Source organism: Sinocyclocheilus rhinocerous, unplaced genomic scaffold (assembly GCF_001515625.1).
Source record: "Sinocyclocheilus rhinocerous isolate Xijiao unplaced genomic scaffold, SAMN03320098_v1.1 scaffold2126, whole genome shotgun sequence".
Taxonomy (NCBI): Eukaryota; Metazoa; Chordata; class Actinopteri; order Cypriniformes; family Cyprinidae; genus Sinocyclocheilus; species Sinocyclocheilus rhinocerous.
Window position 1 is genome coordinate 411,982 of NW_015639773.1, and position 10,540 is coordinate 422,521.

Below are 10,540 nucleotides of genomic sequence, written 5' to 3' on the forward strand. Positions count from 1 at the left end.
TAATAACTTCATTGAGCCCCCAAAGAGGCAAAGTAATGCATATTTTACATTGTAAATATGATGCAAAAGTATATTTAGCAACATTCAAAGGACATGAGTTCACCAAACTCAGAGTTTCTAGGCTGTAAAACAAACTACATCTAGGCAAAAGATTGCAAAACAAGGTTTGACAGTTATGGATTAACTCTAAAACATAAGAATCCATTAGAAGCTACAAAGTGTAATTTAAAAGGTCACTATGACAGGAAACATCTACTGTACCTTTAGACCTCAACGGCATGCAGCATCCGAGAGCCATGACCGTAATAGTGCGTCTCAGCCAAGCTGGTCAGCAAGGGATGAGTATGTCTCTATCTTTCCTCTCGTTTTTTTCTCGTGTTTTCATTTGACTTTCTTCAGCCCCCTGGGGCTTGTTCATCACCGCCATGGAATCACAGCACACTTCTTTCTCTCTCTCTCTCTCTCTGACTGACTGACTGTGACCTCAGGCTACTTTCAGCTCAGCTTTGCTGCAACATCTGCAACACCCCACCCCCCCTCAATCTCCACCCTGTTACCCTAGATGTCCTTTACCCCCCATAGACAGTGCACATGGTTCAGTCCAGCCACAACTTGGGTCGCTATAATCCTTTTATGCTTCACTGGAGCGGTCCAAAGGGAGGAAGCACAGGGTCACTAATCCACATTGCTGCCAGTGGGACGCTGGACAGTTGCACAGGCTCATGTATGCGTGCTTGATTCACAAAGAATGGCAATTCAAAGCAACTATGAATCAATATCAGAGAAATGTAATATGCACAGACAATGATTACTAAGTTGACATTCCAATGCATGTAAACACTGGGGCTCTTTTAAAACTCTCTGTTTGATTGCGACATGTCAACTTCTGGCTTGACCAATGGTGCAAGTTTAAGGGCAGGACTACCTGTTTGTCCAAATAATAGTGGACAGAGGTGTTTGGGATATAGTCTTTTCATCAGGATACCCCCATCCACAACATATCCCCTAAACAAAGCAATTACATCTGTAACTTTTTCCTGGGCACCAGAGTAAAGTAACTGCATCCTGTCTACTGACAGAGCCACCAGTGAAAACAACCCGTAAAACAAGGACTCAATCTTCTAATCGGTCTGAAGGAACCAGTATGCAATTTACAACCTATTGTTTTCAGACACAAATCAAGGTGGAAATGGCTCAGTTACTATTGTAAATGGGTTGTATCTACTAGTTGTGGCTAGTGTACTAACAGACTCGTATATAGGCCTGTGTGTTATGTTAGCTGGTACACCAATCACTGCTGTGTCATGGTGGTGTAGAAGATTCAGAGAGGAGGCAGATGGTAAACTGCCACAAACCAGGTCTTTAATCTAGAACATATGACAGAACAAATATAAATAACAATTCCTTAGTGTCTCAATTGTTTCTCCTAGACGGCAATAAGATTAAATCGAGAGCAAATGGACACTTTTGCTGATGTCCCCTGCTTTCCTTGAGCAAAAGACCCCAGTAATCTCACATGTGTGTTTCAGAAGAGATCAACAATGTGTCAAAGTTGGAGGCCTTCCAGATCTCAAACTGTATTCAGGTTTGCCAAGACAGCAAAATCTGCAATCAAAAGTTGAAGATTTCAATATGAATTCAAATATACTTAAAAAATATTTCAATATGATTTTTTCACATTAAAAAAAATCTAAACTGTGCTATCCACATTCATTTTATGATTACTAACACATTAAATTTGAGAAGAAACATCTAAAAACAAAGTTAATACACTTCTCCTGAGCTATAAAAGTGCAACCTCTAAACAATGACATTTTCCTCTGGAGGGTCTCAATTGTAAAAGTATTGCTGACTAAATGAGAGGAGACTTCATATACAAGACACATTTCTCAGAAAGACAAGGACAATTATTCTGTGCTGATTACACACACAATTATAGAGGAAGAGAGCGACAGAGAGATAGAAATACAAGCCTCCGTCTTAATCTCCTCTAATCCGACTCACTCTCAGCCTCTGCTGACCTTGGCGCCATCATGACCAAATGCTGGAGTGAGACCACAAGAACAGTGTTTAAACACACAAAGACCTTACAGAGCCGTTCACACCTGGGACAAATGAGGCGGAGTTTGTAAAGAAGTAAGTGCATGCATGTGTATTTATAGAAGTTCAAAATTCCTTGCATCAGCAACGATTTTACAATATTGCATTTTGGTTGTTACATTGTAGTTACAATGCAGAGCAATGTATTAAAACTTTCTATAAACCACACCATCATTTAAAAAAATAACGTAACCAAACCATGACATGCAGTTTGTGCATTTAGAAAATAAGTTTCTTATGCTTACCAAGGCTACATTTATTTGATCAAAAAGTAAAATAACATTGTGAAATGTTTTTAAAATAAATATTTTAAAATCAATTTAAAATAACTTTTCTATTACTCCAGTATTCAGTGTCACAATATCCTTCAGATTGTCACGGTGCGTGTGGAGAGATGAGGCGAGGACTCAAGTTGCAGGAAGAATGGGTCTTTTTAATAATAAAATTAAACAAAAACGAACAAAAACAATCCAGAGGGGGAAAAACAGGCAGGCAGCCTAGGAACAACAATACGGGTAGACATAACACACACCACGAACACAACAGACGAAAAACAACGGATCAGCACAGGACTGCAGACACCAGGAGAATAAATAGGGAAACAAACGAGAGTAATGAGGGAGACACAGGTGGAGCAACTTAAACAATAATGAGGTGACAAGATGGGAGGGGACAGACAATAAGACAGGAGTGAGAGCACATGGCACCAAACAAACACAACACAAGCCATGTGCTCACAAAAAACCAAAGGAGTGCCCTCTGGTGGCCGTCTTGGGCACTCCAGCTGCAGACTGTGACATGACCCCTCCCTTAAGGAGCGGATTCCAGACGATCCACCAAATGTCAAAGGAATCCAGGAGGGAGGCGGAATGGAGGTGGACTAGGGGGAGGGACGGCAGGTCAGGCCAGTGTAGGGGAAGAGGGCCTGGACCCTGAGGTAGGTCATGGAACCAGCAAGGGGGAAAAACAGGCAGGCAGCCTAGGAACAACAATACGGGTAGACATAACACACACCACGAACACAACAGACGAAAAACAACGGATCAGCACAGGACTGCAGACACCAGGAGAATAAATAGGGAAACAAACGAGGAGGGGGCTCCTGGAATGGAGCGGGCTCTGGAGTGGACTCAGAGGGTTCCAGGACTGGAGCGGGCACTGGAGTGGACTCTGAGGGCTCCTGAACTGGAGCGGGCTCTTGAGTGGACTCTGAGTGTTCCCGGATTGGAGCGGGTTCATGACTGGACTCTGAATGCTCCTGAACTGGAGCTGGCTCTTGAGTGGACTCTGAAGGCTCCTGGACTGGAGCTGGCTCTTGAGTGGACTCTGAAGGCTCCCGGACTGGAGCTGGCTCTTGAGTGGACTCTAGCTGCAGACTGACACAGATAACATTCTAATATGCTGATTTGGTGCTTAATAAACATTTCTTAAAGGGGTCATATGATGCTGCTAAAAAGAACATTATTTTGTGTATTTGGTGTAATGAAATGTGTTTATGCGGTTTAAAGTAAAAAAAAACACATTATTTTCCACATACTGTACATTATTGTTTCTCCTCTATGCCCCGCCTTTTTGAAACGCGTCGATTTTTACAGCTGCAGACTAACACAGATAACATTCTAATATGCTGATTTGGTGCTTAATAAACATTTCTTAATATTATTAATGTTAACCAATCATGTTAACCAGTCATGCTGCTTAATATTTTTGTGGAAACCATGATATCTTTTTTTTTTTTTAGAAAGTTCAAAAGAAAAGCATTTATTTCAAATAGTAACATTGTAACATTATAAATGCCTTTACTGTCACTTTTAATCAATTCAATGAATCCTTGTTGAATAAAATAATTAATTTCTTTAAAAAAAAAGTGTACCACTAAAATAAAACTTTTTATGAAATGAATGTTGTGAAATAAAAGTTTCAAACTTAAAACCCCTTTTTTTTTGAAGGCAGCCTCAAAATAGCAATATTAAAGTGTTGTATTTAAAAAAAAAGTTACATATTTAAATCTCTATAAATCACATTTTATCTTATTGCTAAACACTATATTTTTTAAACATAACCATGTCAAATATATGTTGGTGATGGTGAATATAGGACCAGGTTGGAAGTATAATGTAGTTTATAAAATATTCAGAGGGGATTTGCTAACAACGTCAAAACAATGTTTCTGCAATGTTACGAAAATACTTCTGTCAAATTAAGTATGCAGAATAAAAATGCTAGCACAATATTTTTATTACAATATAGTTGTGTTAGCTGGGTACTAAATGTAGTTCTCCTTTCCAGGATGGCCATAAATGATTCTTCTAAACCACATACACGGACACACTGAAGAAAAAAGTTAGACTGAGAAAAAAGTAAGACTGAATGAATGAGAAGGAGGAAAGGGAGGAGCTTTAGTCTCAGACAGCAGGTAGACGTCCAACCTACCTGCGAGTAGCCCCCCCCCCGTGATTAACTTTTCAACACTCTTGACGCTCTGTCCTGAAGTCAGCATGTTTATATTTAGCTACCTGGACATTTGAAGGTAGCTCTATCGCCCCCTTGAGTACTGAGGTTTGTTACTGCACACCTGCGATTTAAGCACTTGCAGTTTATAGCCGTAGTTTCTACCTCTTTTATTGAATATTTCCACCATGATCTCAGCACAGGAAGAAAAGCTTTCCCTGTAATTCTCTCTGTCTTTCTCCTGATCTTTTGCTCCTTCCTATGTGATGAAGCTCTTTGATCTGGTCTAAGTAGGTGGAGCTCATAGATCCACCTTAAGGTAATTGCATACTCCATTTTTTGACTATTAAATGAGATGAATACATAACAATTATGTAATTTTCAGATTTATAAAGTTAAATACTTAATTTGACTTTTAATTACAGATAATTACAGGGGTGAAAATCTATTCAAATGAGCATTAAAAGAAACCAGGAAAGGAATATTCTGGGATAAATGTGTTTAAAGTTCAGTACAGTACAGCACAGTGCTTGCAACACCAAGTTCATGGGTTTGATTCTCAAGGAATGCATGATAAAATATAGACAATGCAATACTTAAATGCAATGTAAGTTGCTCTGGACAAACAAGACTGCCAAATGTAAATGTAAATGCAAATTAAACTCTATCGACCACATCTGATTATCAATAAAATAAATAATCTGCCTCAGCCATCAGCAAGATATCAATGTATTTAACCCAATATTTTGGGTTAAATACACTGATTTCTTGCTGTACACTGACTAGATTGTCTGACAAAAAATTGAGTGTTGCTTTCTCGCACAAAACCCTCTGCAATAATACCAGCACAGTTATTTTAGTATCGCTGAGATACTACTACAGTTTTTATTAATATATTTCCTGTTTTCATTCGTTTCAGTTAAAGTTTTAATAATTTTGTTGTTGTTGTTTTCATTATTTTTTTTTATAAATATTTTTGACAAAATTCTATATATTTTTTATTAGTTTTTATTTCAGGTTTAGTTTGAATTATTTTACTACATCAAGTAAAACTAAATGAAAATGAACGAGGAAATGAGAAAAAATTTGAAATGTTGCCTTTACTACAAGCTGAAATGAAAGAAGTTCAAGATTTTTATACTTTATTTTATTTAGTTTAATGTTTATTTTATTTCAAGAAAAGTGTTTTTCTGGTTTTAGTTGAAGTTTTAGCTAACTGCACTGCAAAAAAACAAAAACATGTTTTTGAAGTTGTAACTAAGATTACAACAATTTCATGTTAAATTCAATGTTACTTGTCATTTCTTTGTAATTATTTGTGAAATTTACAAGCATTTTCTGAGTGAAGTGTGTAATAACCCTGTACCAGGGTGTTGTTATGTGGTTGCTAAGGTGGTCTGGGTGGTTGCTAGGTGGTTGCTTACTGGCAACCATCAAATCTCTGTGATATTCTGATCTCTAGATATGGCTCAGACCCCACCTATAATGTAATTTCATAACATTTTCTCCACCCATTCTTTTGTCTGACTTCAAAATTCAGTCTGATCATTTGTTTGACAGGGTCTGGCATCTGTAACAGTAAAAGCCTGGCGGATGGCCATTGCAAAGTTGCTCACACACACACACACACACACACACAGCAGAGCCGGACCTGAAGAACACAAACCCAAACTCATCAAGAAGCACTTATCCAGCCACTGGAGAAACTTTAGTAATCTCAGAGGTCCATTCACAGTCTTCAAAACTCACCCCGAAAACAACAGGTCCGCTGGATTCTTTCACTTTCTAAACAAAAAACAATAGTTTTCCTTTACAAAACCATAAATCAGCAGAAAGAGGTACAGACCCTCAGAGCAGCTGTCTAATTTCAGAAGTGAACACAAACCCCAGAGTCCCTGAGAAAAACACTCTTCAAAGGCTGACAGAAGAAGTCGAACGAGCGGCGTTTGCTAAAGTTCAGACGCAGAACTCTTGTTTATCCAGCTGTGATGTATTACTCTGTGCTGCGGTTTACTCGCAAATATTTTCCACCTTCAGAGTTCATGACTGCACTTCATTGGTACTATTGCTCACACTTACGGTTAGTGATGTGATCAAACCCCTAACACTAATTAAACGTAGGCATGTAACGTATTGTGTGTCATGTGAGATCAGGACAGGAGATATTATGCCCTCTAGTGGTGTATAGGTTAATACCTATTTACAGGTAAACTAAACTTCATAGAATCTCCACAGCTCCACATATACTGTATATAATATGCTTCGTTCTATAACTGGGTACATTTCACATCAACAAACCTTAACAATTCAACAATGAACAATTAACATCTCATTTACAATCGGGGTCACACTTTAGTCTGGGGACCGATTCTCACTATTAACTAACTGTTAACTATGACTTTTGCCTCAATACACTTCTAATTTGCTTATTAATATTTAGTAAGGTTGTAAGTTTAGGTATGGGGTGGATAAAGCGATCTAAAATATGGTCATGCAGAATAAGGTATTAATATGTGCTTTAAAAATACTAATAAACAGCCAATATGCTAATAATATGCATGCTTATAAGCAACTACACTGAACAAAATTATAAACGCAACACTTTTGTTTTTGCCCCCATTTTTCATGAGCTGAACTCTTAGACTTAGACTTTTTCTATGTACACAAAAGGCCTATTTCTCTCAAATATTGTTCACAAATCTGTGTTAGTGAGCACTTCTTCTTTGCCGAGATAATCCATCCACCTCACAGGTGTGGCATATCAAGATGCTGATTAGACAGCATGATTATTGCACAGGTGTGCCTTAGGCTGGCCACAATAAAAGGCCACTCTAAAATGTGCAGTTTTACTGTATTGGGGGGTCCGGGGGGGTCCAAAAACCAGTCAGTATCTGGTGTGACCACCATTTGCCTCACGCAGTGCAACACATCTCCTTCGCATAGAGTTGATCAGGTTGTTGATTGTGGCCTGTAGAATGTTGGTCCACTCCTCTTCAATGAGGCAAAAAAAAAAAGCGTTGCGTTTATAATTTTGTTCAGTGTAGTTAACAGTGAGAGCTGGTCCCTAAACTAAAGTGTTACCACAATAGGTTATTGTAGACAAAACATTGAAAAAATGAGAGGACACATACAATGAACAAAAAGTCCACCACAGAAAAATATAATAATGTCATATGATGCTGGTTGCATGGTGTTTAATTTTTTTTTTAGTTGCGGTGGGTTGTTTGTTTAATACTTTTGCGGACATGAGCAAAATAAAAATATTTTCTTAATTTGTATTTTTACATTTTTTTTAGATTTTAGAAATATAGATAATGTTGACTTTAACCCTTTTTATTTATTTATTTATATTTAGAATTTAAGACCCATACACTTAAAAAATTGACACTTCAAAAACAAGGTTATAATATGCTTTCCCTTTATATATATATATATATATATATATATAGATAGATAGATATATATATGAAGGAAAAGCATATTATAATCCTGTTTCAATTTGCTCATATATATATGAATATAAAATGGATATAAAAAAATATATATAATTATCATCAATGGACAAGAAATGTACCCTAACTTGTAGAATGAATATAATACATAAAAGAAATGTTTATATTTTCAAATATTCAAGGTACCTACAGTCATTCAAAAAATGTCAGGGAATTTTAAGATTTCCAGGCTGGGAAAAGTAATGGAAAAGTCCACATAATATAAATCAATGTAGTTATGCTCAGTAGTAAAATATTTTGCTGGTAAGAAATTGCTACTAGTGCAATCAATATGACTGAAGAAAAATTATTTTTCAAATCCTTCTCCGTCCACAAGAGTCATGGAAAAATCATGGCAATTTATAGGTCAAAAGGTGTGGATCCCCGAATATTACATTCTGCCATATGTTTTCACTTAACACTGTGCTGTACTTACTGTACCTTTAAGAAATATTTTTATTGCACATTGTCTGTGTGATTCCTGCGGGGTCATTCTTTTGTGCTCAGAAACACACACACATGCACACATCGGACCTCCCACCGGTCATTTATCTGTACCGCCCGGGGTCACTGACATCACCACCTACATTCACAGACTCGACCTTCGACCCCCAGCCACCTCATTACAGCACTCCTAACAGAGGCAGAGCTCTCTGATCTGAGGCAGACTGACCCGAGGGGAAAGGTCAACTACTGGCCATGCTGATTTTCCTGTAATTAGGCTCAGTGCTGGAGACCCCTTTTTGAATTCAGCTAAGCAGAGATCGAGTTTCATCCAATCACCATTAAGCTCATCACCACCTGAATACCTCATTCAGCCAGGGTGCAAATTACTGGGGGTTTGGGGGTCTAACCACCCCAAATAAGCTGAACCAATTCAAAGGATGTGAAAACAAAACGTTCTGCATATTACTTAAAGGAATATGTTATTATATATCACGTTACTAGATTTACATATCACAACTTATCTCAACAAAATGTTACTGTTTTGTTTTTAAGTCTCAGATGTAGTTATCTAACTGCGTTTGCTTACAGTTCAGCTTGCGCAATATGAAACTGAAAATCTGCCCGCATCTGGATTTTCACAGGCCTTTGAGTCAAAGTACTAGAAGTTACAGACGCTGACGGAGATCCATTTGGCTGGAGGTCTGGTGGAGTGGTTTTGGAGAGAGAGAGAGAAATGTTATTGAGAGCAGACCTCCGTCATTGCTTCACATCCATTCATGCAGACCGTCTGCCAATCCTGTAACTGCTGTGTTTTGTGAACGATGCAGGTTTGGCGGGATCAAGGGCCTTTTAGATCTGAGCGAAGCTTTTCTAAGTGTGTGTTCTCTGCAAACAAAAGTTCATTTTAAAAATGATTTTTATGAGCCATGAAATGTTGACAGGCCATGAGAAAGAAATTCATTTGCTCATCAAGCTCCAAGAACAACTTGCTAATCTCAGTGTAGTCGTACCAACACAACGGCCACGAAAAACAAATGCAGCCCTCGTGAATGAATAAAGCATTAGCTTTGGCTTGAAACAACACAAACATTCTGTTCCGAAGGTGGAAACACATCAATGAATCATCAAAAACGTACAAAAGAAAGTCAACAAGACATTGATTATACAGTAAATTTGGTGGACTAAGCAAGTATAGTGCTTTGTGAATTCATTGTGAAATATGTCAGTGTAATTAGCAATGCTGGCTATTGGCTAACCACGAACGCTAAATATGAAACTTTAGCAGGTTGGCTATCCAGCTCGCTTGTGCTACGGACATGAATGATACCTCAAAACAGTGATGCGGCAGACATTGTAGGTCACGTGACATTGCAAACATTTATTAACAGTCTACATATATACCATGGTACATAAATTTACTACCACAAGTATTTTCAAAGTACTTTTTGTAATGTAAGTTCATGCTGATATCATGTTTTCTGGATATGGTAGCATGGTAATACCATGCTTTTTTAGACACACGCCACCAAAAAGTACCATATAATTGGTAGTACCTTGGTGTACCCTGTAAATAAATCCCATGGAACAAGAATTATGTCCTGTATGTATTTATATGGCATTTCAAGGTACTTTCAAGAATACCATGCTATTACCAGTGTCATTTTAGTATTATTTATATACTATTATATTATACATTTACATTATTTTATACATTTTTATACGTTACATTTTTTAAAATTTTTCTTTATATTTTCATATTTCATATTTTAGTTTTAATATTGTTGTGATTTTGTCATTTTATTATTATTTTTTTTAAATATATAGTTTTAATTTATTTTATTTAATTTTAAAAAGTACGATGGTATAATTGGTAGTACCTTGGTGTACCATATAAATAAATACTATGGGACATGAATTATACTGAAATGCTGTACTGTATAAATTTACATGTCATTCCAAGGTATTGCCAGTGTTATTTTAGTAATATTTATATGCTATTATAATATTTATTAATATTATATATATATATATATATATATATATATATATAT

The 10,540-nt window shown here is 37.0% G+C and overlaps 1 protein-coding gene across 3 annotated transcripts in view; it reads right to left on the minus strand.

Moving 5' to 3' along the window:
* The window catches only part of LOC107751832 (Nance-Horan syndrome protein), a 95,944-nt gene that overhangs the window by 23,630 nt on the left and 61,774 nt on the right, over positions 1-10,540 (minus strand). Inside the window, exon 1 of one of the 3 annotated variants that reach the window (XM_016567604.1) lies at positions 262-327. The exons of the other annotated variants lie outside the window; for them this stretch is intronic. Coding sequence (XP_016423090.1) covers positions 262-298 — 37 coding nt within the window. The 5' untranslated portion in view covers positions 299-327. Of the gene's footprint in view, positions 1-261; positions 328-10,540 lie in introns of those variants that run through there. 3 annotated transcript variants of the gene reach the window in all.